Source organism: Pagrus major, chromosome 16, assembly GCF_040436345.1.
Source record: "Pagrus major chromosome 16, Pma_NU_1.0".
In the NCBI taxonomy this organism is placed as follows: Eukaryota; Metazoa; Chordata; class Actinopteri; order Spariformes; family Sparidae; genus Pagrus; species Pagrus major.
The window spans coordinates 19,561,383-19,578,330 of NC_133230.1; the positions used below are offsets into that span (position 1 = coordinate 19,561,383).

The 16,948-nt window shown below is 41.3% G+C and overlaps 1 protein-coding gene across 1 annotated transcript; it reads left to right on the forward strand.

Annotated features, from left to right (window-relative positions):
* The first annotated feature begins 7,825 nt into the window (after positions 1 to 7,825).
* On the forward strand, positions 7,826 to 16,948 carry dlk1 (delta like non-canonical Notch ligand 1). The gene is made up of 5 exons (XM_073482727.1): positions 7,826 to 7,877; positions 8,116 to 8,179; positions 8,657 to 8,787; positions 10,239 to 10,380; positions 16,159 to 16,948. Exons 1-5 carry the CDS (start codon positions 7,826 to 7,828, stop codon positions 16,946 to 16,948), a joined length of 1,179 nt encoding a protein of 392 aa, XP_073338828.1.

A 16,948-nucleotide genomic window follows, 5' to 3' on the forward strand; every position in this document is an offset into this window, starting at 1 on the left:
ACAGTAATAACTGGCATCAGGTGAAGGTGGCATCAGGGGAAGTCATTCCTCTAAATTTCTCTCATTCTTTTTCTTCTCTCTCCTGCCTCAATCATTCTCTTTGACTCCCACCTACTCTCACAATCAGTCTTGTCCATCTGCTTCCTCCACGACCTTAGTGCTTTCCTGACAATGAGAGGCTGCAGCTGCCATGGCGATAACAACAGCACTGTCTCCATTAATGAAATTTAGTTAACATCTCTGCACGCAGGCTCACATCCGAGCAGATGGCAAACTCCAGAAATATCATCATTTAGTTCCTGCCTCCTGCAGATCACAGTTAGTGTTTCAGGTAGCTGCTGTTTGAGGGCTGGGGAATGATATTTTGCAATGATTAATATTGTGATGTGATTGGACAGTCTTAACTCTGGTAACGCTGGGGGGTTATGTAGCTATTTTGCTTTGAAAATGATTAAAACAACAGAAAAAAGGATGCTGTTGAAATGTTCCTCCTCTAGTAAAATACCATTGTGGCAATATTGGAAAGTACAAGCTTCTGGCTGAGGTTCATTGAGGTTAAATAGTTATTGCCAGACCTTAAATTCCTACATTTGACACACTTGAGAGAGCATATTAAGTGACACACCACCGATCAATGAAGCACTCTTATTCCTTAACATTTTAAAGAATACTCAAGAACCTGAGAAAGGTCCAGTCTTATTTGAAGTGTGACGGTGCGTTGTGGTTTTAAATGGCAGGAGATTAGGGGAAGTGTTGCGTCAGAAAATCAAAGCGAGTCTTGGTTTCTGGGTCTGGAGGAGCTGTTTGTTCCGAGGGAGTCAAAAAAAGGACATGAAAAAAACCCTATTTAAAAAGATTAATCGCCCTTTTCGCCACAGAAAAAAGCTCCCAGTTGATGCAACACTAGTGCAAAACAGTGGTCTGAGCAATGCACTTGAAGTCCTGTAGAAACAGCTGTGGAGTGAGTGATCTGAAGTACGTTCAGTTCATGTGTGCTTTATTGATCAGAGGACATAATGGCAGACAAAGGAACTGACATCAATCATCCTGCGATCAATACGTAACAATAAAATGACTCATTACCTTCAAACAGCTGATGAGTTTTTAAATTGCCAATAACTTCAACACCATCAATTTGTTGTCATTTATTACTAATTAAGTAGACCACAGCCATTAACCTAAACACTATAGAAATGCATGACAACGCATGGTCATGGAGCCACATTTCTCATCATCTAAAAAAAGCATTGGAAAATCTATTTTTTAAATAATTCTTACTTCAGTCTATCTGGTCATTAAGCGCACAAATGTCTGCTGCTAGGGGGCTCTCTATCATAACAAAGCAAAAGATGTTTGCCGAGCGTTGCGTGGATGGCCAGGCGGAGCCGGGGGGGTGGGGGGGTGCGCGGACAAGAACCACTGCTCAGCTGCTTAGAGCCTGCTAGAGCGTCTGAATTAGAGCCAGACTGTCTGGAGAATAATCACCTTGAGGCACTTATCACTCACTTATCGTCACTCCTGTTTATCAACCTGACCGCAGCAGCGATTTGCAGAGCTGACCTCTGTTTTCAGGAGTTTAAGTACTGTAATGTTGACTGCCGAGAGCCTCCAGCAAGTACTTCATTTACTGAGAGCTGTCCTGAATTTAACCACACAGACACACACAACCTTGGTCGCTAACGTTAGCTTACAGCTAGTGTACAGTAAAGCAATCTAGCTGTTTGGGGCAGCTAAACACTGCATGAGTTATGCAAATAACCACAAATGTTGCTGCCGTCAAACTCACTTCACTGTTGATGTATAAACCATTAAAAAATGTATGGGTTAATGCAGGAACTGAAGATGAGGCTAATAGTTTTCCCTTTAAAAATTCATCTCACCATTTTTCTTATCCGAGAATATTCTCGAGCAGCAGAAGCATGAAAGGCGAAGCTGAAGGTGCTTGAAGTTCTGCCAACACCCTGAGGACGATGCTGCAGAGGAGTCAGCCCTCAGGATAGAGACAGGAAAAATGCATTGTAGGCCGCCCGTCAGCAGGAGACGGATCGTCTCAACTCCACCTTCCATATAATTGGTATATTTGAAAGAGTGCTCTCCGTTTCCATGCCATGTTTCAGCAGGAGCACTCAGGCTAAAAAGAGGAACTATTTTTTCTCTCCTCAGCATGCTGACAATAAAGAGGCTGATGGATTATCCAAGAGCATCTGGACTATGTTGTTTGGCACTAAAAGCATCTTTTTGGAGCCGACATGTTTTGTACATATGAGTAATATAGCATTTGTTGAACTACCTAAGAGCCTCGTAGAAGTATATACAACACATCCTGTATCCTGTCTGGTAATCGAACTTCTGTTGAAGTTGATGTAATGGGGCTAATTCTGTGGAAAACCAAAGAAAATGTGGAGCCAAATCACTGAGGAAGTGTCAACGCGATTTTATCTTTCAACATAGCCGTGCAATTAAATAAGCCAGTCATCCCCCGAGGCAGACACAGGTTTCTCCTTTGTGACTAATTACTGCATGTTTTTGGTAGTTGAGAAGGCAGTCAAAATAGAATTAGCAGCCATATCACACACATATCTCCTCTCTCCGTCTGCCTGCCTGTTACCCGCAGAGACAGGAGAATTGAAGCTGGCTTAATGACACCGTCACACAATCATGACAATGAAAATTGGTGTCAAGAGACCAAATTGACTGAAAAAATTGGCTCCGTCTGTCAACTACAGAGCCGTCCCCTGAAGTGACAAGACTCTACACATACGGTCTGATTCAGTAGCACAATAGTTTCAGGTCTTTTGTACAATTTTGCTCTATATGGAGATGATCCTCATATAAATGGTATGATATGGACAGATGGTTGGCAGCTTTAGATTACTAAAAAAAATCATGTTTAGTTACAGGGTATTTAAAGCAGCGCAAATATAAGAATGAAAGAAGGCAAGATTTTGGGAATAAGACGACAACTTTTAAGATGGTAAAGTATTTTTTAAATTCATGAGTAACTAATAGAGAAACTATTAACATGGTGTACATTATTGCGACTGGAGAATAAAACAAGAGGCTAGGCTTGGTCAGAAGCTGTAGCTATAAAAGAGTAAGTATATGATTTAAAAATGATGATGAAATACTGAGAAACAGTTCTGTAGTTTTTGGGATCCAATATCAGATCCATCTCTGAAACAAAACTGACATTGGAGGTAGAGCTGAAACAATTAGTTGATCGATGAGTGGAACGAAAATTAGTTAGCCAACTATTTTGGTCATCAATTAACCATTTCAGTCATTTTTCAAGGATAAATGTTCACACACTTGCCGATTCCAGCTTACTAAATATAAGGATTTGCTGCTTTTTTTGTGTGATAGTAAATGAAGAGTCACTGGGGTTTCTGACTGTTGGTTGGACAAAAGACACAATCTGAAGACGTCACTTTGGGTTCTGAGAAACTGTGATGAGCATCATCGTAATCTGCAGATTTATCCATAATGAAAATAATCAATAGTTGCAGTCCTACTTGATGAGCTTGTACGTCCTGTCATATCATCAGAAACAAAGTTGGGAGATAAAGAATAGTGACGCCAACAACTCCACCTTTTCAGTGTGTGCACAATACAAAGTGAATACATCATATTTATGTCAAGTTACATTTGTTCACCAAGTAGAAGTGCCACAGGAGGTTTGACTCATTTTTATGACAAAGCTGTTCTAAGAAGACATCGGCTACAGGACAGACAAAGACATCTGTTGGTTCTGTTTCTGTAGTGATTAAATTATGGTGTAATTCATTTTCAACTTTATTCTCTGTGCTTCTTCCCTTGTATCGTGTAAGTCTTCCATAAGCACCCTGTATGTGCATATATATAAAATATATTAAATCTGCCATAGTGTAATGGCAGGTTTTCTGTTGTCCAACATGTCTGTGAGCCCTGTTGCGCTCCACCTGGCGTGCTCCCCTGTCTAATGATGTGTCCTAATGATCTGCCTGAAATCCACTGGACAGGGAGGAACTGGGAAGCCACACAGCGTGTTATTAGCCAGCGTTATAATTGTGTTTAGAATTCAATCCTCCAGATTAATTTCCTGCAAACCAACGTGTGCCATCTGAGAGTCTGAATGAAATGATCTGTATCAAAACCCGGTATATGTCGACTGAATGGGGATTTCATTAAATCTGATTTTGGAGTGCGATGACAGACTTTTCCACACCCTGCAACCGCGTGCTAAGAATTCAGATGAAATCATTTCAAATCTCCAGTGGACTTGAAATGAAGTAATTTACACCAATGGGCTGATCTAACTGTGCCTTTATGGTGTGTAATGCTTCCTCACCTGTGTGGAAAGGGGAAATTGCTCAGTGTGGGAATGACCTTCACAGAGAGCATAAATAAGACTCCTGAATCACGGAGATCAGCGTGAAATGGCCCTTCCCTGCAGACGCATAATTAGTAGAAATGAGGTCTGACCGCAGTGGTATTTAAACTTCACCTGCCACAGAGAGCTGCAACTAGGGATTCATTTCATTATTGATTCAGCTGTTAATTAGTATCGTAATTAATTTATTGACTATATGGCCTATAACATTTCATATCATTTCAATTTCAATATCAGTTGACACATTGATATTGCTTGTTTTTTTCCTACTTATATTAAGTTTACTGCTATAGAAGACTAAGAAAAAATATTTACTTTAGCTAGACCCTAGCATCAGACAGATGAGCAGATTAAGCGTTACCGCCATTTTTCAAGCAAAAAAGTCAAACATTTGATGGTTCCAGCTTCTTAAATGTCAGGATTTGCTGCTTTTCCTTGTCATTTGAGATAGTAAATGAAGAGTCTTTGGGTTTCGGCAATTTGAAGACGTCACTTTGGTCTTTCGGAAATTGCAATGAACATTTTTTTTCACATTTAATAGACTAAACATGTAATCAATTAATTGATCAACTAAGTAGCAGATTATTCCATAATGAAAAGAATTGTTAGTTGCAGCCCTATCGGAAACCAAATTTCACCTCAAACCACCACTACACACACACACACACACACACACACACACACTAATATCCTCAGATCCATAATATCCAATTTATACCTGGAGCACCCTACACCGAAGCAGATAAAAATCAGATACCAGATGAGATCAGTGGTCGGGAGAAAAAAAATAGATCAGTGGATGACTCCTTCACTTTAATAAAGCACATACAAACCTCAGACATTTCATTAAAAAAAAAAAGGACTGAGTGATGTGGATCTGGTTGGTAGCTGCGGAAGCTGTAATGTTACGGCTGGGCTGTGAGCTCTGTCTCTGGAGGTCTGAAAATAAACACACGGGCCAAATTGAACCGGGGTTATATGAGAGCGGAGACCTCTCCAAAGATTATATCAAATCTGAGGAGACTTATCCGCTTCTCCTCCTCTCACATCTGCTCGTAGCTGCTGTGGTGTGTGTGTGCCTTTTTGTCTTTCTCTGGCAGATAGACTGTGTGCGAGAAGAAACAAAAGGGAGATTCTGCGTACTCTCTTCATGCCATTCAAATGAAATACTGAATTGATTTGCTGCTTATTTGCATTCATATATGGATCACATGTGCTCTCGCTGTCAAGACTCAGAACTGGAAAACCTGTTTTTAACCTGACAACTCTCCTTTAAATGATATGAATCTGAAAGAAAAAGTGGAAAACTGGTGTTCTTTCACATCGTCTACAAAACCTGCACAAGACATAGGTCGCATCTTATATTTCGTAGTTCGTAGCTTTCCCCAGGTGGTTGCTTGACTACTATTTCCAAAAACCTTTATTGCCAATCTAATAATGTCAGAGGAAAGCGGAACATATAATTAGGCCGTCAAGACTATTAGCCATACACTTCGTGGGAAGGAAAATACTATTCCCTGCTGCCCGTGGGAAGGATGAAGGGAGATTGTGGACAGCAATAAGAGGACTAAGAATAGAATGAGGCCATACTGTTGATGTCAGGTTGGCGATGTGTAAGGGAAGTCATTCAATATCATTTCAAAATGGGAGGAAGAGATAGACATCAGAGTCCTAATGAGTTGTAATCATTGCTGTAAAGCATTATAAATATGCTACAGTACTTCATTATAATGCTGTTTTGTCACACATTTTACCTAGATCCAAAAAAATTGCAGCTTGTGCTATTTGGATATTTCTCGATTTCAGTGATATTTTGATTTATTGTGCAGCCCTACCTACTAGTTACATTAGATTAGGGTTTACAAAACATGCAATCGTCCAATAAGATCATTTGTATTTGGTAAGATTAGCTTCACCTCAAGCTACAACAGTGCTCATATAACTCTAGTCTACACGTAGCTACACCGGTACAATAAAATAATAGCCGCGCATCATACATTGTGGAAATGTATCACCAATGCTCATATAAGGGCACGTTAACAACATTATACATAAATATGAAATGAATGAAAGACAATTAGCCTACTGTGTGCGCCTCTTGGACCACGTGTAGAAAAACATTATTTTGGAGCTGTATGCTCTTCTTCTGCAGCCATGTTGGTTCTGACCCATAATGCCACTGACCCATGACATCACCACATGGCATGGCAACATTAAATAAATACCTTACATAAAAGGCCATGCATCTTTAACCAAACACTTTTAAGTACCTTTAAGGCACATTTTAACACCTTATTTATGACATTTTTAATCACTTTTTAACGACTTTATGAGCTCGAATAATCATGAAGTTATGACTGAAACATACACAATAAACATCTCAATGAAACTGTCTCTGACACAGTTGCACTATGCAATAATATAATGTATAAAAATGTAGCACATAAGGTGCCTTTCTGATGCATTATGAGCATTTTTACCTTGAATAATTCAAGTAGACTCAGCTGAGAACACTTCTGTATCTGGGGGACAGATGTTGAATGCAGGATTTTTTACTTGTAATAGAGTATTTTTATATTGTAGTATTGCTACTTTTACTCAAGTGTAGGGTCTGAACACTTCCTCCACTCTCAAACTAAAGGAAGACAGATTGGCTTGTGTTCAAGGCAGAATTATGATCAAGAAAATAAGCAGAAATAATGGTATGCAGGGACCTTCTCACCTCCCTTAAAAGAGCTTTCCCCGAGGCAATAATTATTGCATTTATAGAATTAATGCACCTAATGCTCTCTGCAACTGCCTGAGCACTTCTTCCCAGCCGGGGGTCAGACTGGTGAGCGCACTCTCCCTCTTTAGGTGGGAGGAGCGTGTTTCACTGGGACGATGCGCGATGCAGCAGTCCCGTCAAAACGTCCAGGTCCTCCTCCAGCGCAGTACACCTGTGGTACCACTTCCAACAACAGCTCGACGCTTGGATTTAAAAAAAAGTCTGATCAAATATGACCGCTTGGAGTGTCGAGGAGACATAGGTGAGGTGCCGCAAGATAATTTAATTATTGAGTTTTTTTTTTATATGAGAATTGATGATTTGGGGATTCTTCTCTTTTTCTGCCTGTGCGTAATGGATACCTCAGGGAGCAGACGCATTTGATTCAGGTGCGTCAATTTCAAATTCAAGAGGAATAAATGATGCTAATTGCATTCAGATTTCCAGTGGGAGTGATTTTGGTTGTGATACCCTCATATTTTTTTTTAACTCCACACACCTCAGAGCTGTGTATTTGTAAAGCATCCCCTCTGTGTTCTCCATTTCAGGTTTGTTTTCATTCCCTCAAATGAACTTTTGAGTGATCAGACATCTTTGAGATGTACAAACACGTCGCTCCCTCACACTTGCGGCTTGCCCCCCGCTTTTTGTTTTCCAGGACAAAGAGGGAAATCTCGCTCGAAATTACGATGCATCTCACAGCGGTGGTCTTAATTCTGGTCGTGACGGGCACGGCACAAGGTAACCTGAGATTTTGATCAGTCCGCTGGGACATCTGATAAAAACACACACACACACACACACAGAGATTTGAGTCCATTCATGAAAAACAAACTCCTCTCTGGAGCGTGCAAAGAAAGTACAACGGATGCATATTTCATCGCTCTGAATGTTTCATGTGTTTTTTTATTTATTTTCTTTGGCTGGGATATTTCTTTTGATGCAAGCACGCTGCTGTCCCTTTCTCTCTGTCTCAAAGGTTGGGATTGCAGCGCGGGGTGCAACACGGAAAATGGGTTTTGTGAGAAGCCAGGGAAGTGCAGGTACCTAAACGACCCCGGATTCCTGTGTAGATGATAGCTTGTACCCTGTGGGAGGTTTGCAACCTTATTTCCATAAATCGCTGGAGCTGTAATTGTGTTTCCCTTTGGAGAGATGCAGCCAACTGGATCCTTGTGCTTTTTTTTCTCTACATTTGTTTGGCGTGTTAAGTCAACTGCCAAATCATCCCTTTGTTTGAACAGTGAAGAGCATTGTTATCCTCACAGATAGCTCACAAGCTCCAAAGCATGCCCAGTTTGAAAGGCTTTTTACTGGCAATTGTATCTACTCTCTAGCCAAAATGATTGTATTCCATCACTGGGAATTTAACAAATGGATGCATTATCAAACAGGACTTTTACTTTAAGAGAAAAAAAAAAAAGAAGCATGCAGACATTATAGGAACAAGAGCAGCACTGCAAAGCTCTGTGGGTGGTATATTAATAGTTCAGGGTTGTTCCCTTTCCATCCTCTTTCAGGTGCAAACCAGGGTGGCAGGGAGAGCACTGTGACCGGTGCGTGCCCTTCCCCGGCTGCCTGCACGGCACATGTGAGAAGGCATGGCAGTGTCTCTGCAGCGAGGGCTGGGTGGGCAGCCTCTGTGACCAAGGTGAGTCTCATTAAAGCTTCCCCAGACACTCGCATCTCTATCTGCCTCCTAACACCTCCCGTCAAATCAGAGGTCAGGGTGAGTCACAGAGCCTCAGGGACACACAGGTCGCCACCAAACGAAGCCGGTGTCTGGAGAATATAGTCGGTGTATTTTCAGGCGGGCAGTTAGGGGAGAAAGATCCAAGACAAAGGAAAATAATCATGGAAAAACCTGGGTCGAATATGAAAGCTGAAGCCACAAAATAACTGCAGAAATTCTCATTATAAACTGCAGCTTTTGTGTCCAGTCGCCAGAGTCCAGTCAGTCCAGTCTCCAGAATAAAATGTTTTCTATCAGCAGGTGGACAGCTGCCAAGCCAGAGACCACTGTTCACAGCATTTCAACACGACGTCTGGACATTGTCCAGTTCTGCTTAAGGCAACAAATCCAGATATTTTAATGAGATGTCAGGACATTTCCAGTTGTGTTTGTGGTGACAAAGCTGGATGTTTTTTATTGTCACTGTGGGACATTTTCAGCCACATTTGTAGGGACAAAACCGGATGTTTTTAACAAGACGTTGGGCATTTACCAGTCCTTTTCCTGACAACATAAATAGATATTTTTGAGGACAGGTCAGGATATTTTCAGTCCTGTTTGTGGTGAACAGGATGAAACAGGATGTTTTTAACAAGATGTCAGGACATTTTTAGCTGCATTTGTGATGACGAAACCTGGTGTTTTCATCCAAAAAAGGATCTTTGCTAAACCCTAATCAAGTGATTTTTATGCTTAAACCTAATCAGACCATGAGCACAGCGTTATCACAACATGAAATTGAAGGATGAAGAAATATAAAGGTTAAAAATGTAAAGTTTTCAACATAAATAGATTAAGTTTCAACATATCCGCGATTTGCAGAAACGTGCATTGCCAACATTCATTCTGGCGAGTGGTTTGACTCCTGAGCGAGACACCATCTGAACTCATGGAAACCTCAAAAGTGATGCACTGTGACTGCGAAAATTTAGATGATAAAGCGTTTAAGAGTCATTTCAAACACCCCCATCTAAATTAAGCACTTAAGTAATAAAGCCTATATTATCTACAATTAGTTTTATCGCATAAAAATGACTTTCTCTCCCTCAAGCAAAAGAGGAAACAAAGAGAAGATGAAGAATACAAGAAGAAAGGGTTTTTGTTTTTTTTTTGGCTTCTGGCTCAGTTTGACCTCCTTATCAGCACACTCAGTATATCTCTTGTTCTGTTGGAGCATACGAGCTGCTCGCCTGTGAAACATGGTTGTTTTCAGTTTTGTTCTTTTTGACAAGATGCTGTGGTGTGAATGTGAGCGAGAGAGTGGAAAACAAAGGCGAGAGGGAAAAACAAGCAGAGACAGAGGAGGAGGAGGGAGAGCACACAAGATCTAAATACAGCATGTGTTTTCTTTTTTTTTCTTTTAACAACAGACACTCGTCTGTGCTCATCTGGGCCTTGTGCTGGTAATGCCACCTGCATAGAGACAGGAGAGGGGGGATATCTGTGCATCTGTCCCCACGGCTACATCGGGGAAAACTGCCACCTGAAGAGAGGACTTTGTCTCACGAATGGGTACTGACACCTTTTATTTATGTCTCTGTTTTAAGTGAAGGAATACTCCAGTGCTTACAGCCTTACCTCCATTTGTTTATCATTAGGAGCAATAATCAATACATGGTACAATGTCATTTGGGGCTCTCTGTATGGCCAAGGCAGCTAATCGACATAACCACACACTGAGGCTAGTGTATCCATCCGTAGCTTCTTATGATGGGCAGTTAGCACAGAAAATATTGAATTTTTTTTTCTTTCTACTGCACAAAATGTAGACGGTTTGGTTGTTCTGACTTGTAACAAGCGAGCGGGTGTTTGCACATTTGTGAGACAAGCAGAAACGTTTGCTTTGATACATCCCTTCACAAACACGAGCATGCCGAAATGTAGGAACTGGCAAGTTTCCAACTGTGAATGAACACTCCTCTTGAACGAGGCCCCAGCTCATTATTTCTACTCAGAAATTCAACTTTGTTCTTAGGTCAAGAAATAGCTTACTCTTACCTCTGTTTTCCTCACCAAACAGAAAACTACGACCGTACACCTTCTGAATTCAAGTTCCTCTCTTTTACCAAACTCAGATGAGCTTAATTACCTCGTTAACACTTTGAAAAACACACTCAACGCCTTCAAACTCAGCATAAATTTATAAAACTCACCAACACAGTCTGGGTTTGTCTTTTCACAGAATAAGTTGTAGAAATGTTCTGGCACCTGCTGCTGAAGTCCCACTCTGTCACTTCTCACCCATCCCTGCCTGCTGTGTCTTGCCATCTCTGAAGTCATAGTCTTGATCAGAGCCGCTGTAAATCACCTCTGTACTGTATCGCCTGTCATCAAACTGACCTCAGTCGGTCTTGGACGCTTGCGTTCAGTCCCCGTTCACTCTCACATCAGGCAGCCAATCCAGTTGAGCTGAGCCCAGTCTCCCGTGGTCTTACTCCACACAAACTCGAGAGCCACTGGTTTCATGGCTATCTAAGCCATGAGCTAATGCTACAGCAAAAGATAGCAGCAGTTGTCTTTTACTCTGGTGATATGTTGCCCTCTATGTTTTTCGGAGCTACCTTTGAATTTTGGCCATATTCTACAAATTACGCCTTCAAGTTGATGTGGTGAACTAATTAGCAATTTAAAGTCTTTAAAGTTTCTGGCTACTTGGTAAATGCAAGTCCAATATTTACTCTCTTTTAGCTCCATTTTTGGTCTCTACTAACAGTTGAGCGAAATATCTGGCTTGCTGCTAAATGCTCCACTGTGCCTATAAGTACAGTTGGGATACTGACAAGATTTGAAAAGAAGTTGATCAATGTTAAATAAAGCATAACATGATCTACACCCCTGTAGCCCTGGCATCATGTTGGTACATTCATTTAAATTGTAACTTTCTGATGTTTTCCAGCTTTTCCTTTGAGTCAGCAATTGCAAAACATTGCAAACAATAAAAGCCGAGTGACTCGACTAACATAGCCAAAACAAACACAATTTTTCTGCGGGCCTAAATTTTGATGTCATGCCAAACACCCCGATGTAGAAAGAAGGAACGTTAAGAGAATGAATCCCCCAACTTCCTCCCGCCATAAATACATCAGCAGCCATGTTTATTGTGCTCTTCCCTTGACGACATGCAGAAACCTTTATACAATAGCTGCCAGTGTTTACCTGGGCAGCATCTCAAGCTGCATCCCATTACAGGGACTGCATCTTTTGAAGTCATCATTTCAAAACTGAGTAGGTGGTTGTCACATTTTAAATGCTTGTGACCAGAAATTCAGCCTTCTTTTGCCCGTATTTGGAGGACACAGCTGATGTGTACTTTGCATCTGTCAGAATCCCACAATTCACTGCTCCCCAGGCCACAGTTTAATTATACATTCAGGCAGTCCCTGTCTCCCATCGCGTTTGGAAATACCACATTAGCATTACCTATTTGCTAGGACTTTGCCTTCAGGTGGTGATAACTTTGCTGATAAATATATCATATGAACTGAAACAATTACTGTAGGGAAGTACTGCAGAATGAAAGCAGTTACAAGGTTTAAACTACACTATTTATTTGTGTTAGTCATAGCAGAGCATCACAGTTACACAGAAGTTATTAGGATATATAATATTTACCATTAACCGGGTTCATCATGTGGTATTTTTCCATTCTGTGTTAAACTGAAACAGTGAAGCATTATGAGTTTGTGAGGAGCTCCTAAAAGCACCATTGGTTATGTCCTCATTAGGGGGCGACGAGGCCAGCTTTAGCCAGGCCTTCAGGTCCTCTGAGGGACCCACCTTCATGGGTCGTGTCCTTCGAAGCACCAGAATTGGCACGCAGTCGAAGTTTGACAGAGGGCTCTCTTCCTCTCTCCTCTGTCCTCCTGCCTGGGACACGAACAATCAATCTCAACGTGCCATCTCGAAGAACATCTCAATTTCTAAAATGCCCCCCGAGGAGAGAGGAGCTCAGATGTATCCTTTGTGGTGGTCCTTTCGGCTAAACCATTTGGTATTTATCATCACATTAAGCCATGTTGGCAATACAGAAGTTGTCATGAACACGGTTATGCTTATCTGAAAGAGATCATAAAATACAGCTGTAGGCTATAACAAAACAAAGAAGAGAATTTTAATTGATGTTTCTTTAAATTGACGGTTTCCGAAGCAGGACGCCTCATTTTGGGAGAGACTAAGAAGAGGAAAGGAATCAAGGGTGTGCAATCTCTTTTCAAGTCATAATTCTGAAGAAAAAAAACACACCTTGAAATCTTGCTTTTATGTAAAAAAAAACATTGTCATCAGTCATTTAAACTCTCGAAATTGCCTCTCTCTCCACTGCCTTTCCACAGCTGGATTACAGACAGGGTTAGTCCGTGGAAAAATGCCCTCCCCCGCCTGTCAGATACAAATAATAAGGCTCTACACGGCTATAGCTGCCCCAGACTCTGAACACCACCATGTTTGTTCTCCGTCAGGCAGCCTCGTTATTGACGTGAACACACCTAAAATTCAATAGCCTACAGCTCAGTGTCAGTGAACTGACAGCTCTCCTCCTGCTCCCCCAAAAATAATCATTTCAGTCTTATTGTAATTTTCACAATGAGACGAGCGGAGCTTCACTTGTATGTCAGGGGAATTCATCTCCATTTAAAGGCCTGCATGAGGTTTCATTAATCAGCTCCTCGATGAGACACCGGAGATGTGTCGAAAAAGTATGCCGGAGCTATTATTCTTGTGACTCGCCGAAACAGAATGCAAGGGGCTTGTGTAATTACACGAGCTACTATTAGAGATATTGATTGTTTTTATCCCGCGTTTTCATCAGTTTACTTTGTGAAGCGTGGCTGCAGTGATCAGATGTGCTGCACATGTGGGAGCAGGAACGTTACTGCAGGAGACCAAAGGCTCCTTTTATTCTCACTACTTACTTGCTGGTAAAGATTATTAATGAAAGAAAATGAGCTATTCACTGTTTTTCATTCGGGCTGCAGGGCAAAATGATAATAAGTATTTATTCAAGATCCAAAAACGACTGATCCGTTTGATCCTCTGATAATTGCTGAGCAACAGCAATTGATTGAATTGATTAATTAAATAATTCATGAAGCAAAAATCACCCAGTCCTTACCCCGGGTCTTAATAAGTATTTTTCACAGTTTTATAGAGCAAAAGAGTAATTAATTAAGAATATAATTGCACAAATATTCCACACTAAGAAGAACTTTTTTACTTTTTATTTTATTTCATTAAACCGTTATTTAACCAAGCTGTCCTTTAAGATTCAAAGAGCTGGCCGAGGTAGCACATCATTACAAAGTTACAAAGTCTTAAAATAGAGCATATAAAGAAATAACAAAAGAAAAGTTAAAAAAGGAAGCAACAGAGAAGGGACTACAATCCATTTTAGGAATAATAATTGCACTCCTCTTTTTTTTAATGATAGCTTTGAACGCTGCCAGAGAGACAAAATCACTAAGGTGTGGTGTTTTATGATTCAGAGCACATTTTGCGCTCTGGTCATGGAATAACCTTCAGACCTCTGAAGGTTATTCCATGATCAGAATAGGAGAGAGCTCCTCTAACAAGTTCTCAGTAAATCCTCAGTGTCTGGCAGAGCAGCTATTGGTAAGTCATATGAGATTTCACAGATAAGAAGGGACTTAAATAAAACTGTACCAGTGCTACTGACTCATTGTGCTTGGAAATAGAGCTGTGATAGACAGTGAAGTGTAAAAGAAGCAGCATCCATCTTAATAATGTGCCCATAGCTCTATTTCGATAGTTGCAGGTGTTTCATGTAAATCAACAAATGAAAGCTGAAAGCCTCCAGACTGACTTTTAACATTGGTTGCAGTGATGCACCTCACATTTTCATTAAGGTGCACCAGCACATATTTTGGGTGCACCCGATAATACATTTTAATTGAATTTTCTCAGATGTTTTTCTTAATGAAAATCACAGCACACAGAGCAAGAAATTAAGCTTGCCTCAATTTTAACAAATGAAATGAAGTGCTGATGTTTAAATAGCTTGAGGAATCCGAATAAATACTGGATATCAGCCTCAATTATTATTATTATTATAAAAACCAAAAGTTTTAACGAGTGTTAAAAGTAGCCCCTACAGAGCTCCTGTTAAATGCAGCAAACTGTGTTGAGCTGTAAGATATCATATCAGAAAACATTTGTGACATAGAACAAAACAAAACCTCAATAACTAATTGTACTTTTTAAATTACAATAACATTAAATTATTACCATGTTTTTCAGAATGGCATAAGTAGTTAGTGTATGATACAAGACTGCAAACGTGCAGTTCTGACATACATTTAAAATTATGGTGGATAAAATGCACTAAAGATCTTCGAGTTGGGCAAGACAGGCTAAAAACATACCAAACAGATTTAAGATGCAGTAGTTAAGGGGCCTGGTGAGCTTCCTGTCGTTGCATGATTACAAAAGAGAACAAACAAAGATTATTTGAGATCATTTCAAGCCATTTTAAGCTCGTTTTTGATGAGCTGTGGAGATCAGCTGTACCAGAGGGTGGCTCCATGATAAAAGTGGCATTGAACTTAAAGCTGCACCATCTCAGAGGGCTGCTTTCCTGGGGAAGTCTTGACAAATTAAGTGCCTTCAGTGCCATGGCCACACATGAGACCTGATATTTAAAAACTAAATGATTTATAGTTGTTTTTGGTGCAATCACTAATCGACCTACCTTAAGTAATAATTCAGGATGTTCTTAGTTTGATTTCAACATCCAAGAGGACTGGCCTCAGTTATCCCTAAATGACAAGAACATTTATTGTCTTTGTGACGATGTAGTTTTTAGGTATTTAAATTGGTTTGGAATAGTTTATTTGGATTTAGAAAAGGGGACATTTTGTCAACCTGTTGTGGACGTTTAATCCTTAATTTTATCAAAAAAAATCCACCAAATTTGAAGATACATTGCTTTTTCTACACAGCGACAAAAGCATAATGCAGGTAATTCATGCAGTACCATCTGCATGGAAAATAGGTCACACAAGCATGTAGATTCTAACTCATTAATATGCTAAAAAAATGGCTGCAGGACACTCCCTTGGGGGACCCACACACTTGCAGTAAGGAATAGAAAGTGTCCTTCTAACATCACCTTATGAAACCATTCTGTAAAATAGGATTGGACCCCATTTGATGACAGCTTCACTGATGGCTGCATCATAACCACAGGATTAAATGTGCTGTAGTAAAGCTGTGCAGTAGATAGGAAGCCTTACATGCCCCTGCAGTATATTAACATTGTGTTGCTCTGTCCTCCAGCTCTCCTTGTCAGAACGGAGGCACATGTACGGATGAGAATGGCTCAGCAGCGTACTCTTCCTGTTTATGTCCCCCTGGATTTTCTGGAGACTTCTGTGAGATCAGCGTTGACAGCTGCCAGCCTAACCCCTGCCTCAACGGTGGCAACTGTACAAACCACGGCCTGGCCTTCACATGCGTCTGTCCGCACGGCTTCACTGGTTTCACTTGTAATGACACCAGCAGCCTCTCGCCCTGCGCCGGCAGGCCCTGCGCCAACAGGGGCATGTGTGTTGGTCAACCTGATGGAACCTTCCGGTGCATTTGCCAAAAATGGTTTACAGGTCCCACATGTTCCCTGCAGCACAGGCCGAAAGCCAGGCCCAAGCCGGTCAGTGCCAGGCCTGTGGACCACAGAGTGTTTGCTCTATCTCCACAGCACTACTCCCTCCCTGCTCACACCTTCCACAAGCTTCTCAGACCGCCTGAGAGAGACCTGCTCAAGATAACCCTGAAGGAGACGGTGCACTCCCCCGGGATCCTCGTCACCCACGGTCAGCTCATTTGCTTCGGCATGCTGGCCCTGCTCACCTGCCTGGTCATCCTGGGCACCACGGGAATCGTGTTTTTTGGCCGCTGCGAGACGTGGCTGGCTAATGCCAAGTACAGCCAGCTCGTTCGACAGCAAAGGGAACACCTGCTGAGAGAGAGCGGCGGGGTGAGCCAGGAAGAGCCGGAGCACTCAGTAAACATCATCCTGCCGGAAAAGATAAGACTCACCAGCTTTGGGAGACACTACACCTCCATCTGA

Excerpts from the sequence above, each read along its gene's own strand:
- dlk1 (XM_073482727.1), top strand. The coding sequence starts at position 7,826 with ATGCATCTCACAGCGGTGGTCTTAATTCTGGTCGTGACGGGCACGGCA. Across the intron at positions 7,878-8,115 it reads CGTGACGGGCACGGCACAAG|GTTGGGATTGCAGCGCGGGG; the intron begins GTAACCTGAGAT and ends TCTGTCTCAAAG. Across the intron at positions 8,180-8,656 it reads GAGAAGCCAGGGAAGTGCAG|GTGCAAACCAGGGTGGCAGG; the intron begins GTACCTAAACGA and ends ATCCTCTTTCAG.